The 17733-nt window shown below is 37.3% G+C and overlaps 1 protein-coding gene across 5 annotated transcripts in view; it reads right to left on the minus strand.

The window, feature by feature from the left end:
- Positions 1 to 2545: 2545 nt before the first annotated feature.
- FBXO47 (F-box protein 47) overlaps positions 2546 to 17733 on the minus strand; it is a 28417-nt gene continuing 13229 nt past the window's right edge. For 3 of the 5 annotated variants that reach the window (XM_060081328.1, XM_060081327.1, XM_060081324.1), the window contains 6 exons: positions 16457 to 16633; positions 14348 to 14494; positions 13526 to 13668; positions 11055 to 11214; positions 10318 to 10394; positions 8640 to 9455 (listed from right to left, as the gene is read on the minus strand). In XM_060081328.1, coding sequence (XP_059937311.1) covers positions 9411 to 9455; positions 10318 to 10394; positions 11055 to 11214; positions 13526 to 13668; positions 14348 to 14494; positions 16457 to 16633 — 749 coding nt within the window. In that variant the 3' untranslated portion in view covers positions 8640 to 9410. Of the gene's footprint in view, positions 2681 to 8639; positions 9456 to 9823; positions 10395 to 11054; positions 11215 to 13525; positions 13669 to 14347; positions 14495 to 16456; positions 16634 to 17733 lie in introns of those variants that run through there. The other 2 variants (XM_060081326.1, XM_060081325.1) reach the window with 2 other exon arrangements.

Below are 17733 nucleotides of genomic sequence, written 5' to 3' on the forward strand. Positions count from 1 at the left end.
CAGTCACCTCCGGAGTGAGTTTAGGGACAGTCTGCTTGGGAGGGAACCAGCGCCAAGTCTCCACTCCCCAACAGCTCCGTTCCCTGCCCGCTGGAACCCATGCGGGGAGTTTCTGGACCCCCTTCTAGAAATGGCCTAAGTTCCTGAGGCTTAGCATGATGAAGGAGTTGCTAATGCCCTCATCGTGGGTCCTTCAAAAGAACTAGCTGGGGTGGAGCCAAGGACACTAGGCCTCAGAAGTGACACAGGGAGTTGGTTTTTTTTTCATTTAGTAGGAAGTAAGACAAAAGGCGTAAAAATTACATAAGACATAACTGACTACCTGCCACCAGCTTCAACTATAAAACACCAATTCTCCTTTCCCCTCAGAAGAAGCCACTTGAAGAATAGGAAAAAGAATATATATGTGGGCTTCCCTGGTGGCACAGTGGTTGAGAGTCCGCCTGCCGATGCAGGGGACACGGGTTTGTGCCCCGGTCCGGGGGGATCCCACATGCCACGGAGTGGCTGGGCCCGTGAGCCGTGGCCGCTGAGCCTGCGCGTCCGGAGCCTGTGCTCCACGACGGGAGAGGCCACAACAGTGAGAGGCCCGTGTACAGCAAGAAAAAAAAAAAAAAAAAAAAAAGAATATATATATGTATAACTGAGTCACTTTGCTGTACAGCAGAAATTAACACAACATAGTGAATCAGCTATACTTCAATTAAAAAGAAGTCACTTGAGTTGCATTTCTAGACACCTACTGCAGAGGGATGGGCCTAACCGAGGGTTCTATAGTGCCCTCTCTGGGTATAACACTGCAACGAGTTCTGAGGAGGATATAAGAGGGACAAGGATGTGGGAAATGACCACGAAGAGATAAGGAATCAATGGAGGAGAGACCTCGGGGCTCACACTGTAATCGGGGGGATCTGAGCAACACGCATTGCAAACTGAGCAGTGCAGGTGGGGCTGAGGGGGCATTTCAGACTAACGGGGTGGGCCAGTCTGGAGCGAGAGAAGAACGTGGACTCCGGAGTGGACAGGCCTAGTTTTGAATGTTGGTCTCTGCCCTTTCCAGTGAAACATTAGGCAAGTTCCTGACCATCTCTGAGCCTCATCTATAAAAGACTTGTAGGGAGGTTGAAATTACACCACGTGTGCAGTGACACAGTATAGGAATCCCATAAGTGTTAGCTCCGTCCCCAGACATGTCATCTGAGACTCACGTGAGAGCTTCATCCATGTCCCTCCATAACGTGACTTTACAATGTGCCGGGGGCCCACCCAGCTCTCAGCCACTATTTTCTGAGCTTATTTGCCAAGGATGATGGGAGGGGAAAAGGAGAAGAAAGGCATTCAGGAGGATTCATTCCTTGGGCACCTGGGTACAGATCAGATCTCTTCCTACTTCCGTAACATTCAGACTCCATTTAGATACAAAGGGGTAGGATTGGGTTCCTGGGGAGAAATTGAGCCTCTTCACTTCTGCCTGGTCGAAATCGAGCAGTTCCTTGGTTACCCGCTCCCGGGCTTTGTGATTGGTTGGCTGTGGGGTGAGGGGGGAGAGTAAGCTGCTGATGGAGATGCAGCATCCCTTGGTCTCAGGCCCTGGGAGGGGGAGGGGAAAGGAGGGCTGAGCAGTGGAGGGAAGAGGGAGCCATTTCTCTCCACTGACTGCAACCTTGGTGCTCACAGCTCACGTTTCCCCGGGACCCAGAGGCCTCCTCGGCCAAGGACTCCGCAATGCTGGATATTTTCATCCTGATGTTCTTTGCCATCATAGGTCTGGTCATTCTGTCCTACGTTATCTATCTGCTCTAGGGGCCCGCAGCGGCGGCGTGGAGCCTGCAGCTCAGGGGGGAAGGATGAAGCTGACTGGCCGAGCATCCTGCTTGCTGACGCACCGGTGGATTTTTGCTTCTGGTCATTATTTCGGGTATTGATTCAAAAACAAAATTACAAGAGATCTTGTTTTCCTATTTTTTTCTCAGGTGCACTGATGTAGCATTTCCCAGACCACTCTGAAAAGAATAAGAAGTGCCAACTTCTTTCTTTGAGACCTAATTTAAAGTAACAATTTTAAAAATGAAAAGTAAAGCCCACAATGTGAAGGATTTTTAAGTAGAATGTGTTGGGAGTGGTGTGCATGGTGGGAGAGACTATATTTCCTAGTTTTTTCTTCAAGTTAGGTGCTCAAACTCCAATTTGTCCATTTTCTCCTGGTAATTAAAGGTTAAAAACATCTTTATAGGTCAGCAGGGTGGCTTACAATTATGCTTGCATAATTGCATTAATTAATTAACTAGTGACTCATTCTAACTTGAGGATGATATAGCAAATCAAATTTACTTGGGAGTGGGGTTTTGCGGGAGATGTCAATTCTTTCCCAACTGTGGGGTTTGGCGAGAAAAACTCCTAATTCTTGTCTTAGTCCATGACCAGTATCGGAAGCTGATACCTTTGCTGCTATTCCCATCTGAGCCTTGCTGTTTCTGGGTTTCCCACAGCTCCTGGACTCCAGTCCAACAAGAAGCCTCTCATCAACAGCAGTCCTGCTGCCCAGCAGACCTCTTCCACAGCCTTCCGGATATAGTTAACCCCTGTCAAGCAAGGGGCTTTTTGAGCTCAGAGGCAGAGGCACTCGGCTGGGACATCAGGAATTCATGGGCATGGCTGGCAGCTGCTGCATGCGTTTGAGCTGTAGACAGAGGTGTTGAGAACACAGAGAGCTGAAATGTAGACTCATTAAAGTTACTATGGAGAACTGCTCAAAAATTTATTTGATAGCCTTTCCTTAGGTCTAAATGCAACTGCATATTATGCTAAAGTATGTTCTTTCCTTTCTCACACGAGGGGGTTCCCTTGTAGGTCCAAGAGCATGTTGTCTATCTTCATCTATGAAGTAGTCACTTTATCACTGTCTTTAGAGATTGCACAATCTGGGGTTGTGTGATTTCCCATGTCTCGCTCTCTACAAGGAAGTTGTCATTTGAGTTTTTAAGATTTATCGTATCTTCCCCACTCCATACCCATTGTGCTCCAGCTTCTCATTTAAAGAAAGAAACAGTTATATAGTCCTCATTCTTTCTGAATAGCTGAATTATAAATTATTGAAACAAGATGGCTACACTTATCTTGTTATTTGGGAAAAACCTCTCTCTTACCCTCAAATAAATGTTTTTTATATGGTCAAATATTCCTTTTCTTAAAAGCAAAACAAAACAAAAAACTTTCAACATATTTCTCTGTCCAAGTAGGGTTGAAGAAACCATATATTTGAGGGTCCAGAGTAGACTTGGGCCCCAAATCTGTGGTATCTATTCCTTTGAAAAGTCTGTCTTGATTGTTCTACATTTGATTTTTATTTCTAGCTTAAAAATAAACAAGGAGAAAGATTAACTTAATAGCTTTTATTTATAACATTGTGTTCAATTTCCATGTTTTAAAAAGAAAGAAAATTGAGGCAGTATATGTCAAAATTAGATGGAAAACTTTCATTTTAAAATACTGGCCAAGGGCCTCCCTGGTGGCGCAGTGGTTGAGAGTCCGCCTGCCGATGCAGGGGATACGGGTTCGTGCCCCGGTCTGGGAGGATCCCATATGCCGTGGAGCGGCTGGGCCCGTGAGCCATGGCCGCTGGGCCTGCGCATCCGGAGCCTGTGCTCCGCAACGGGAGAGGCCACAGCAGTGAGAGGCCCGCATACCGCAAAAAAATAAAATAAAAAAATAAAAAATACTGGCCAAGAAAAAACACTGTTCTAGGAGCTTGTCTAGGCAACAAATTATGTGGCCTTGAATAAGTGATTTAACATTCAGGGCTTCAGTTTATTCTGGCAAATGTAATGGTTGGACTAGAAAATTGTTAATGTCTCTTTCCATTTCAAAATTCTATAATTCTAGGATGAAAACTACATCTTTGAAAACAGAATTCCCAGGAACAAACTCTTTAACAGTTTACCAGTAGTCCGCTTTTCTGCTCTCCCCAAATGACACTGTATAATGAAAACTCAACTTCAAACTCTTTTTGGGTACCAACCGCCACATTGTGAGGAGAAAATGAAAATATTTATTTACCCCAAACATATATCAGTGATCACTTGTCTAAGCTGCTTAGGGAATATTAACAAATACAATACTACATGGTGGTACATAACAAAAAGGGGTAATCTGACAGATACACTAATGCAAGAAGCATGGCTCTGAACATTAATACATTCAGGGATGATCTTCTGTTTTCTGTGGAGTCCGAGACGTAACATTTCCCACTAAAACATTCCTCTTAACTCTTTGGTATAACTTGTGTTTCAAACTAAAATTTTGTACTTCAAGTCAAGAGAGCAGCTCTATGTCCTTACCTAGGTAATCAGGGCAAGTGTCAGTATTTTGGAGGGAATCTAAGTTACACAGTTAATTATGGTGGTGTAGATCTTTGTGGTATAGTCTCTAACCGAGCTCCCTCTGAAGTCTTTTATGAGGTCAAGGCTCTTCAGTCTGTATCCATACAAAGTTGAAACAACTAATCAATTCAGTGAAAACAATCAGCCAATTTCAGTTATACACCAGTGATATATACCACTGGTATTGGGCACAATATAAAGACAGAAAGATACCCTTATTTTCAATTACTTGTGAAATACTATGGTTTTAAAAAATAAAGTTACATTTTGGAAGAAACTTTATGACTTTGTGCCTATATGCATGCTATAGTATGCCAGTTTATTTTTTATTTTTTAAAATATTTATTTTTTTGGCTGCATTGGGTCTTAGTTGCGGCATGCAGGATCTCTTTTTTTTTTTTAGTTGCGGCATGCGGAATCTTTTAGTTGCTGCATATGGGATCTTTTAGTTGCGGCATGTAGGATCTTTAGTTGTGGTACGTGGGATCTAGCTCCCCGACCAGGGAACCCAGACCCCCTGCACTGGAAGCATGGGGTCTTAGCCACTGGACCACAAGGGAAGTCCCAATATGCCAGTTTATAACAGAGTTTTACTGTGTTCATTTCGATAAAATGTTCTAAATTTCACATTTAAACTATTTGTGTATTGCCATCCTAAAATATAATAAAACACTGAAAAAATTACTTTTGTATCAATATTATAAAATTTTGTGTAAATTTTATAAATCTGTGTCATAGGGCAATCATGTCCTATAAAATGAGGATTGTACTTAGCCCACATCAATGTAGTAAAAACATCTCTAAATAATTGCAGATTACTTAGAAAAAAATTAATGTGGCATAATGCTAAGAATCATTATATTAATACCTGCTTTCTTGGTTTAAAAAAATAAGGGGTTTGGGTGGAAAAATGATGTATTTTATGTTAGGAGAAAGAGAATATATTTTGGGAAACAGTTAAATAATGGGAAGATAAATGTTACTAAGTTGGAGCCACCTAAAACTCATTGTTTGGGTACTTTATATGGAATCAAATCCAAACTTTGAGTTTGAAACTTGGCATGATGTGATTTATTAAATTTTGGAAAATTTCTTTTCTTTTAAAAGGTTTAAAATTAGCATTGTTCAAACTTCAAAATCCCTTAACAGTATCATTTTAACTTTAAATTATTAAAAAATAATGGGGAAAAAATAAAAAATAAAAATAATGGGAATGTCCCTTAATAAAGGACTTAAACATAGTTGAAGTGGGAAAATTGTCTTTGTAAATTACATGCTTTGGCTTTATCACAGACCAAATGCTTACTAAGCCTAGAATGGCCTCTTCTAAGTTAGTTTTGCTTCCATCTATTTTAAGTAAAAATAAAAGCAAAGTCATATATAAAGGGGGAAACAGAAAAAATCACTGACACAACTTCCATTATAAACTAAAAAAAAATCTGCTAAGGCAGACATTTTTTAGAAATATTTAAGAACTCTGTTCATAGAAATACACTGTAAGATCTTATAGTCATGGGAAATTGTAGGTAATCCACAATACTTAATCACATATTTTGTTTTTTGAAACTGGTGTCAAACTATGACAATTGTAGTATATTAGCAGCAATCGGAATATTAATTGCTTGGGAGTTTGGTCTCTGAATTAAATAACAGAATAGCATAGAATACTGTTCTGCTTATAGATTTATTGTTCAATTTAAGAGTTGTTGCTAGTAAATGAAATTATTTATACACTAAAATATTAAGCATAAAAATATTCATAAATATATAGCTAATTGAAACACTATTTTGTATTAAGACATTTAGTTTTTTGATCATGGTAGGGCTATAATTAACAGCTTAAATAAAAATAAGTTCTTCCACAAGAAATAATTTAAAGGAATTACATAGCAAATATTTTATAATAACTATAAATGGAGTATAACCTTTAAAAATTGTGAATCACTATATTGTACACCTGTAATTTATATAATATTATACATCAACTCTACTTCAATTTTAAACATTTAATTTTTAAAAATACAAAAAAATTTAAAGGAATTACATGCTCAATGATTTGCATCATGACAAACTCTGAACAAGTTAGCAATGTTTCCAATTTTAATTTTATTTTATTAATATGAATAAATAACAAATTAAATAAAATTAGCAAATATTTTAAATATTTAGGTATCAAAGACAGTTCACCAGAAATACAATTCTTTAAAAATAACAATACTTTTCAGTTTTGTGCACCTTTAAGAAAGCAGTGATCTTAAAAAAAAAAAAAAAAGAAAGCAGTGATCTTAGAATATGTACAATTATTAATTTTTTAAAATTTAAAAGCCTTTCAAGGGTTAAACTAAGTTTTTGTTTGTAAGTCTAGTTACTTGAGGAATTTTCTGGAGTTGTATTTGCTTTCTTGATGAAAAAAAAAATGTGTTCTTAGTCCTTCGGCACGTTTTTTTTTAACCTGGAGAAGAATGTCCAATACAGCTGTCTCTCAGGTCATCTTTCCTACCTTAGTGATGTCTCAACAAGCCAAGGAGCATATTTCCATTGCCTGATTTCTTACAGGTTTCAGAGCTACCTGCTAGTGGAATTGGTAAAGAAGTCACATTGCTAGTAAGGTGTCCAATAACCAAAGAGGTTTTTGTGGTAGCATTGTGTTTTTACCCTTCACAATATTTATTGACATGAAAATCTGTAATCACATAATTGAGTACTATTCACTTAAAGGGGTTAACTCTTGAGGAATCATCACACAAAGAGGCTCATGTTTGCTTTTTACTGATATAAGGTGGTTCTTCCAGTTGCACTTTTTTGATGGATTCCTCATGCTTGCTCTAATCTCCAAAGGTGAATAATTATCCTGGCAATAAAATCTTTGTTATTAACAGAAGAACTGGAAGCACCAACTAAGCCGTGAAGGGATGGATAAAGGTGAAATAAGGTGCCTATTGTTCATGCTATGGGGAGCGGGCCTGAAAAACAACTGCTTGAGCTTCCTGAATGCTTGAATGGCTTCCCAAGTACAGTAATGTACTGCCTGCATCATGAAGATGATATAGTTGAGGGGTCAGCAGGGCATGAGAAGGAATTATCTAAAAAAAGTATTAACGATACACATTCTATCGTTTCATAAGGTATAGAGTATTTATCACAATATATAAACTTCAGTTTCTAAGGAGTGTCAGTAGATTGTTATTAGTGCTATTGTGGTGTGGTGTGTGTATTTAGAAACAATAGGAAAAATAAATATAATGATGTGTTGTTGAGCTTGCTCCTAGTGGAAGTAAACATCATCCTACAAATCAAGGTCAAGAGAGACTGAGGATATCACTATCAAAAGGGGAAAAAAGCTAGAAGCCCAGGTTAATCTCCTAGTTTAGAAAGACGTACAGGTGAGATAAATTATTTGACCTGTTGGTAGTTTACATCGTTATTTTATGACTGTTCTAGAATGAATTAGAAGTGGACAGTCTCCCAGTGTTTTTAGCCTATTTACTTTGCAAATGCTCCCTTTTTTGTGGCAATATGACTGCCTCTACCATCACTTAAACATCAATACTAATGATAATATATACTCTTGCAAGTTAATTTCCCACCTTAAAAATTGATTCACACTTTGTTCCTGATGACAAATGTATTCGGCAAAAAACTGCCAAATTGAGGAAACTTCTAATTTGGTCTCAAAGGTTATTTTATCTATTAATAATTGAATGAAGAATTTGTCAGTTTATTTTTTTAGTGGTAGCAAGATGATATCATTTATCTACTGTACCCAAAGAATGAATCAGATTTTCTTATGTTCCAAATTTCTGGGGAGGGTGAGATAATAATCTCACAATTATTAAGAATAATGAAATAAGGTGAGTTTTAAAAAAATTTACAGCAGCAGTCATGTCAATTGAAGTGTGGGATATGATTCACAATCCAGATAAGCAATGTATTAAATTAAACCATGCTGCTTTTGTAAACCTGCTGAAAATAACTGGTGTGGAGACTTGGATAGTTCAAGCTTCAAGGAGATTTCACAATGCCAAATTTCTTTCTCTAAGGGAATGAAACTAACACTTATTTAGTAAAATATTTAAAATATTCACTATTTATATGAAAAATTTTACTTCTTTCCTTTATTTTTCTATTTCCCCCCATATAATATAATATTCTCAATTTGGAGTCACCAGTGTTTTGACAAAGAAATGGATTAGGCTTTCCAAAGCACATATGGAAAAAAGGGTGAAAGAGGGAAAAGAAAAAGCTAATTAAAGTGTTATTTTTGTATTCTGGTATCTGCCAACTTTTAATCTTTATAATTTAGTTGTGGGTGAATCCTTAGATTGAAAAGAAGAAAATGAAACCAGGATAAAAGCAAGAATTTTGTACATAAATATGTAAATACTAAACTCTGGAGAAAAAATTCCTGCCACTGATGGAATTACAGTTGGATAATCCATCAAAGAAAGACAGTTAATTTCTGACCCTCCAAAAATAGAGGAAAGTCCTTTTGCTACTAAAATATAGTAAAACCTTGTTATCACAATTCATATCTTCTCCACAATTTTCACTCTTTCTCAGTCCTATTAAGGTGTGTCATTAGATTGTTATTAGTGGAAGTAAAAATCATCTTTTTGCCAAACTTGAGAATTTCCCACAATTTGTACCCCACTTGCCAAACTTGAGCCCCTCTTGCCAAACTTGAGAATTTCCCACAATTTGTACCCCACTCCTGTGGGTAATTTCCATATCTTCTAGTTTTTCTTCCCTTCCTCAACTACAGAGGTGAGTTAAGTCAAGGGCTTAGGAAAAGAAAAAGTCAGCCTCTGAGAAGTCCAGTGGGAAGGGGTGTGTCTTCAGCAGAAGTAAAGTGATCAAACCCAAGGAGAAGAAAATAGGAGATCCAGGAGGGCTCCAGCATTATTTCAGCTTGTTAGGCACTATTTTTTCTATTTTAATAGTAAGAGTGGCAGTGGCAGAAGCTAGTCAAACTGAAATAGTCCTGGAGCTTCTTGGAATCCATTTACTTGAGTGAAGATAAACCCCATTCTCTCATGGGATGCTCGAACCATCCATGCTTTCAGTTTCCTTCAAGTCCTATTTTTTAAGATAGGGAGGAAAGCTTTAGGAGCAGAATAGCTACTTTCTTTCATTTTATATTTCTCCTTACTTGCAGCATTTTACTCTAATCCCCAGGAAAGAATAAAAGATGATTTGATTTTATTAAGACAATATATGCCTTCCTCTATTTATAGACTTTTTAGATTGTCTTAGAGAAGGAAATATATGTGTGTGTGCATGTATGTGTATATACATACATATATATGTATATGTATGGATATATACGTACACACACACATACTTCCTTTGGTTTTTGATCTGCAAAACATGAAGCAAATAAAATGTTCTTTGTAATCATATGCCAAGAAGGTGGTAAAAAAAAAAACGTGATTTATATCTGCACATTCCAAAATATCATACTGCAAATCTTCACAAAACATTCTAAGCTATGTTTACACAACCTAAGCAAAGTGAACAGATACACACCATTTAGTGAATTTGGGTCTGTTCTAACTATGCATCAGAATTTTCTCTTGCTTTGAAGACCCACACATACAGGTTGGCTGGCCCCAGATTCTTGAACACTAATGTTCCATTTTAGCTTGGTGTTAGGTTTACCAAAACCTAGAGCAGCACAGGTTGTTTTCTAGAGAAATCTTAATACATTCCTGGGTTTGCCTGAAAGTTTTATATTAATAATGGTATAAGCAGTTGCTTCTAAATTTTTATGCAGCTTTTGAATTCTTAGGTTACTTAGGTGATAAAAAGTCCCATGGGTGCTATTCTCTGAGTGTGGAAAATTAGCACTCTTCTAATAGTTAGTTTACTGAGTTATTCTCTAAATGCAAGGCTTTCTGAGTATTTAGGTAGAGAGAGTATTCATGGTCAAATACAGGACCTCCTTATGGAAGTTAGCCTGAGCATGCACAAGATGGAAAAAATTCAGAAAGCTTCTGTCGTCTTCATCATGGTCTTCTATATGCCATACACAGGAATAGACAGTAGGGAAAAGAAAATGACAGTTAAGTTTCTAAATATATGATTTATTTGAAACATAAGATGTTCCAATTTCCCTAATAATATGTAACAGAAGACTAGTTAGTGATTTTCCCTAAGTCAGACATTAACCATTGAAATCATGGAATTATATTTAGAGCTCTGAATTAGAAATCAGAAGAAAAAGATGCTGGTCCATGCTTTATTGCTTCTAACTTCATGACCTTGGGCAAGTCAGGTAATTTCTCTAAGCCTTACTTTTCTCATCTGTAAAATAGGGTTAATTATCATGTTGGGCACCTAATAAAACTATAAAAATTTGTATGTGTAAACTATACAAATAAAGAATATTATGATGATTATGATAGTTGGTTAAGTAAGCAAGTTAAAGTTTTTTGCTGTGCAGAATTGAAATTAGTTCCTTTCAGAGCAGACTCTTAAACTTTATGTTTTCCATTAAAACTAATACCAGATTTAAAAAGTGATGAAACCAGGAACTAAATATATCTCATGGGAAAAAATGTCTGATTTTTCTATTTTTAGCTTAGATATAAAAGTCTATACAGAATTATCTATGTCTTAAGGGGAGACTAGAATGCACTTTACTCACAACTGTGCACCATCTACATGCATACTCACCAGACATAACTGATTGTAGCATTTCCATTATCACATACGCAAATGCATCTGCCACACTCCGCAGGAAGTTACTTCTTTCCACTGTAGTGCTAAAGACTTTACAGACTTTTTGCATTATTTTAACTGCCCAATCCATGCAGTATAGTTCTTTCTCACATACCTGATTTAGACATACAAAGCATTATGGTAAATCTTTATTTGAAGAAAGCTGTAGAATTTGAAAATGGTATTAACAATGACCATTTATAATTTTACAGAATTTAATACATATAACATCATGTTGAGTCTATAAATGGGAAATGCTCTTATATCTAATACTTCTTTGCTTTCAAATGGTATAAATTTAGTGGGGAAAAGTGTGAAGTAAAAAAAGCCTGGTCCAAGATTATCATAGAAAAAAAATTATCATAGAATATTTATTTATTAATGTAAGAAATAATATTGAAAACAATTATTAAACATGAAAAATAAGGCTCCTGCTCATTCATTCAATAAGTGTTTATTGAGCACATGCTAAGAGCTGGGGATACAATGGTAAGCTATAAAGACATGGCCTCTATTTTCAAGGAGTCCAATGAGGGTGACAGACAGACAATTTCAACAGGCAAGAGAACCCTATGGTGACACCAACTTTCCATCTTGAGAGTAGTAGGGAATATTTCTCTATTATTTAAAAGATAGATAAAGTGAAAATTACATGTTTATAGGTAAAACTGACTGAAAGGGAAAAGGTTTATTTACTAATATCTTAAATGGTCAATTTAACTCACATAGCCAAATAACATAGAGCATGGAAATAAACTATATAGTACTGTAACTAAATAATGTTAACCTGACAAGAAAGATATATTGACTACTTATTATGTGTAAAGCACTGTACAAGGCACTACGAAAGAAATAAGTGGCATAGTCCTGGATTTCAAAGAGCTTGCAATCTATTTTGGGAGATGACTTACCCGACACGTGCAGTGGCCTTAGAACACCACTGGTAAATGAAGATAAAGAGAAGACAAATCTGAGGCCATTTAGAGAAAATTAATGACCAGAGGTGAGATGTTAAACAGAGAAGGCTTTCCGGAGAAGGTTTCTCCACCCCTAGCAGTTTCCTCTCCATTCCTTTTACTACAGTGTGGCCAAAGTCACCTTCCAAAAACGTAAAACTGACAATGTCTCCCTGCTTCCTAAAACTTGTCAGCAGTGTGGCTCCTGTGGTTCAAGCTCCGCAGAATGGTCTACCAGGCCCTGCCTTACCTATAGCCTCTCCCTTCCTATCTAAACTTACCATCTCCTCCTCTTCTGCACATTTTTCCCTTCAGAAATAATACTGAACTGCTTATAGTTCCCTGATATAGTCATGCAGTTCCAATTCTCTCTTTCCTTTTTTTTTTTTTGAGGGCCTCTGCTTATTAAAATAAACATTTATATTTAGAATACAATTAATTTAGTAGCTTTCTTCACATTTTAAAAGAGCCACAGAGATTTCATTCATGTTTTAAGCAGTTGAGTTGCTGAAGATCCTGTCTCCATTTTGTAGAAAATGGATTACATTCAATTATTCCTCACAACAGCCAACTGAAGATTATTCCATTGCTTTTGAAGCACTGGTTGGGCTGGCATCTGTGATGGAAGCCAAATAAATGAGATATCTATGCAACACATGCAGGTACGTGCCTGAATAATCGAACCCCTCTGTCTGGTGAACACTTCCTATTCATTTAAAAAACTTATATCTACTGGAATTGGGGAAGCCCTCACTGTACTCTATGCCCACCCACTATTGGCTCCTCTCTGATACCTTTGTATCTTTTTTTACATATTTTTGCACTTAACACACTGAATTTATTTATATATAATTTGATATTGCTTAGAAGACTGTAAGCAGCTTTTGGTCAGGGATTTGTTCTATTAATTTCCACAGTCCTAAAATCTCTCACAGGTATGGCCCACAGTAAGCACTCAATTTGTGTTAAATGAATGAATATTAAATATATTTTTAAATGTTGTTATTTTGAAAAACATTTTAACTATATAAAAGTAAAGAGAGTAGTATTATGAACCCCTAGTATCCATTCCCTAGCTTCAACAATTACTAATCTTGTTTCACTTCTACCACCACTCACTTACACATTCTCTCCCTGCTGCCCAGGGATTATCCTGGAGCAAATCATAAGGGTTGCTTTATTTTTAAGTGGAATTTAAGGGAAAAAAAAGAATATAACTTGGCAGAGCTGTATAATGACAATCCAGATATGAAGTGGGGAGAGGTTAACACAAGGAATGATCCCAGATATGATAGTTTATTATATAAATTTTAAAATTTAAAATATATATAAAGTATATATAAAAATATATACTTAAATACTTATTCTTTCAAAATGTTTCGTACATATTTCAGTTCCTTCAGGGCAGCTCCCTAGTAGGTCAACTATAATGTTAAACAATTTGCTAGAAAAAACTTATTTTATACTCACCAAAGCCAAAAAGACTATCAGCCTTGCCAGTTGAATGGCCCGTCCACTGACAGCTTTACTAGCCATGAAAGTGAAACAGACGCTGCTCCCACTTAGGATTAGTAGACGTGCATTATTCTCTAGAAGCCACTCACTGGGAAACACTTTTATTAAAGAAAGAACAGTTATTTAATGAGAAATTACACAATAGCTATAGTAAACATCATTAAATACATGCAATATTATATTACTTTATTGGAAATACAGTCAGTGCCGAGGGAGAATCTCAGAAAAAATGCTTTAGTTTTCCGATTACAGCATTCAACCGGGGACAGGGATTATTTATTGCCAAGTCACAGAGACTCTCATAAATATACTAGTAATACAGTCAAAGCATTTCTCCTACACATAGGTCAACAGACAAGGTGGTGTAATCCTGCTAAAGAAAGAAATCTTGTAAACTTTAGAATCTAAAGGATTATGCAGGAATGGGAAACATTGTTTCATCTCGCCAGTACCAACAGGAAAGGGCCTTCATCTTACCCAACATTCGGATGTGTTTCTGAGAACTTCAAAATGGGAATAATTAAGCTAATTAAATTATAAAGCTTTCAAATAATAGCAATAAATACATATTTATAAAATTGGCAAGGAAAATGGAAGGAAAGTAAGTTGATTATATGCATTCTCTTCAAACATAAAGACAAACTTTAAATATTTTAAAGCATTTAGTGATTTCCAATAGGCAATTCTTTTGTTACCTATAGAGTTGTCCTTACAATTTTATAACTGTATTCCAATAACAAATTTCTATTACTGTATGTGGTAAATAATTCTTTTTACCTGATAGTTCATCTACAAGACTGATAACATCATCTGCTGTCCATTCTTCGGTGCCTGTATCATATAGTAATTTAATGGCATCAGCCAAACCTTTCAGACTGGGTTCATCTGCAGGTCCTTCTATCATTTTCTGCCAAACCACCTGTCCTGAATGATAATTGAAACAAAAGCTAGGCTATGACAGAATAGTTGGCTTTGTGATAAAGACTACACAGATTGTTTAAAAAGGAAATTGGAGTGCATAATGGAATCCATTACTTATATATGCTACTTTCATTTTAACTTTCATAATGAAAGGTCAATTCTGATAACAGTATAAATTTTAATGTCTCTGACTGATGTGATGAAGCACAGCAACACTAGCTAAATGAGGAAAAGAAAAGGTAGTTTCACCAAGCAAAACACTGTTTCTGGTTCAAAGATAATGCTATCCCATAACAGAAATTAAAATAAACAATTGATGTAATCTTACTAAAATGAAATAAAACCTAGTGATAGACTTCCAAAAAGAGAGCATGCTGTATTTGAGAATTTTCCAGACATTTATATCAAAACAGAGTAATCCGGGCTTCCCTGGTGGTGCAGTGGTTGAGAGTCCGCCTGCCGATGCAGGCGACACGGGTTCATGCCCCGGTCTGGGAAGATCCCACATGCCGCGGAGCAGCTGGGCCCATGAGCCATGGCTGGCTGAGCCTGTGTGTCCGGAGCCTGTGCTCCGCAACAGCAGTGAGGGAGAGGCCACAGCAGTAAGAGAGGCCCGTGTACCGCAAAAAAAAAAAAAAACAAAAACAGAGTAATCCAGTCAATTTTTTATTACTTACCTATGACCAATTCTTTTTGTGAATTACACACACAAACAAAATTTGATCCCAGATTGGCTTCCTGCTGCTACTCAACACACTTTAAACTAGTTAACTCCTGACATAAGGCAGTGTGAACTAAATACATTCTAATTTTAACATTCATCCAAGCAAAACTTAATTAGAAAGGCCAAAAAATTGCAAAAAATAATATGATGCACCCCAAATTAAGTAAAACATCAATTCTGACTACCACATTGCTTCCCTTACATTATTAGTCCCCTACAGCAGCAAATATAATCTTGAGTTAAGATAATGTTTAAAGGGCTTCCCTGGTGGCGCAGTGGTTGGGAATCCACCTGCCAATGCAGGAGACATGGGTTTGAGCCCTGGCCCAGGAAGATCCCCCATGCCTCAGAGCAACTAAGCCCATGCGCCACAACTATGGAGCCTGAGCTCTGGAGCCCGCGAGCCACAACTACTGAGCCCACGTGCCACAACTACTGAAGCCTGTGTGCCTAGAGCCCGTGCTCTGCAACAAGAGAAGCCACCGCAATGAGAAGCCTGCACACCGCAAGGAAGAGTAGCCCCTGCTCACCGCAACTAAAGAAAGCTTGTGTGCAGCAATGAGGACCCAACACAGACAAAAATAAATAAATAGATATATTTTTAAAATAATAATAATGTTTAAAAATGAAATGCAGGGAATTCTTTGGTTGCCCAATGGTTAGGACTCTGGGCTTTCACTGCCGTGGGCCTGGGTTTGATCCTTGGTCAGGGAACTAAAAATCCACAAGCTGTGCAGCATGGCCAATATATATAATAAAAATGAAATGCAGTTATTTTATTTTATTATATTTTATTTTTTTTGCAGTACGTGGGCCTCTCACTGTTGTGGCCTCTCCCGGTGCGGAGCACAGGCTCCGGACGCGCAGGCTCAGCGGCCATGGCTCACGGGCCCAGCCGCTCCGCGGCATGTGGGATCTTCCCGGACCGGGGCACGAACCTGTGTCCCCCTGCATTGGCAGGCAGACTCTCAACCACTGTGCCACCAGGGAAGCCCAAAACGCAGTTATTTTGGGTAAATCAGAGATGATGAGAATATATTTGGAAATGGCCCGCAGCAGAACAATTCCTGTCTTGATGCTTAAGTTACGTACAAGTTAATGTAGTATATACATTTATGAAATCATGAAACATGGTTTAGTTATTAGGAATGATGAAACTAAGCAGGTACAAAAAGATGTTTCCTAAAGTGAAAGTAATGAACCAATTTTGTAACATACATCCCTAAGAAATGGATGCTCACCATCTTGAGGAGCTACTGGTCCAAAGATGATATACAGTAATCTTGCCTGATTCACTATTGGCCATGGTTTTAATATACACGTCAACCAAAATGCAGAATCACTTTGATGGGTCCCATGATCAAGAAGAACGTTCCTACAGAACAGTCTGATCCTTAACTCCAGTTTTCCGGCATTTCCTATGAAGACAAAAGAATTGTAAACAATTCTTCCTAGAAAGATTGATATGCATATTGGATAGGTCATTAAATGCTTTGTACTGAGAGTGTTACTTCATTTTACTCTGTAAACATTTGAGATTATCAAGGAACTACTTTTTTTAAAACAACCTTATTGGGATACAATTTACATCCCAAAAAATTTACCAATTTGAAGTGTACAATTCAACGTTTTGTTTTAGTATATTCAAAGATATATGCGCCCATTACCAAGTAAATTTTAGAACATCTTGATTACCTCAAAAAGAAACCCTGCTCTTTTAGCTATCACTCTCCTATCCTTCTGCCCTTTACCACACCCAGCACTAAGCACTATTTTCTGTCTCTATAGATTTACCTATTCTTCATATGAATGAAGTCACGTAGTAGGTGGGTTTTTTTTAATACTTATTTTCTATTTATTTATTTACTTATTTGGCTGTGTTGAGTCTTAGTTGAGGCATGTGGGATCTTTTCATTGCAGTGCATGAGCTTCTCTAGTTGCGGCACGTGGGTTCCAGAGTGAGTGGGTTCAGTAGATGTGGCATGTGGGCTTAGTTGCCCCGTGGCATGTGGGATCTTCCCTGACCAGGGATGGAACCCACGTTCCCTGCATTGGAAAGTGGATTCTTAACCACTGGACCACCAGGGAAGTGCCCTTATTATGTTTTCAAGGTATATCCATGTTATGGCAAGTATCAATACTTCATTCCTTTTTATGGCCAAATAATATTCCATTGTATAGATATACCACATTTTTATCGATTCACCCATCGATGGATATTTGGGTTGTCTCACCTTTTGGCTATTATGAACAATGTTGCTATTAACATTCATGTACAGGTTTCTATATAGACATATGTTTTCGTTTCTCTTGAGGATAAACCTAGGAATGGGATTGTTGGGTCTTATGGTAACTCTATATTTAATTATTGAATAACTACCAGATTGTTTCCAAAGTGACTGCACATTTTGCATTCCTACCAGCAATGTATGAGGGCTCCAAATTCCCTACATTCTCACCAACGTCTGTTATCTGACTTTTTGGTTCTAGCCATCCTAGTGGGTATGAAGTGGTATCT

This window comes from Mesoplodon densirostris, chromosome 18, assembly GCF_025265405.1.
Source record: "Mesoplodon densirostris isolate mMesDen1 chromosome 18, mMesDen1 primary haplotype, whole genome shotgun sequence".
Taxonomy (NCBI): domain Eukaryota; kingdom Metazoa; phylum Chordata; class Mammalia; order Artiodactyla; family Ziphiidae; genus Mesoplodon; species Mesoplodon densirostris.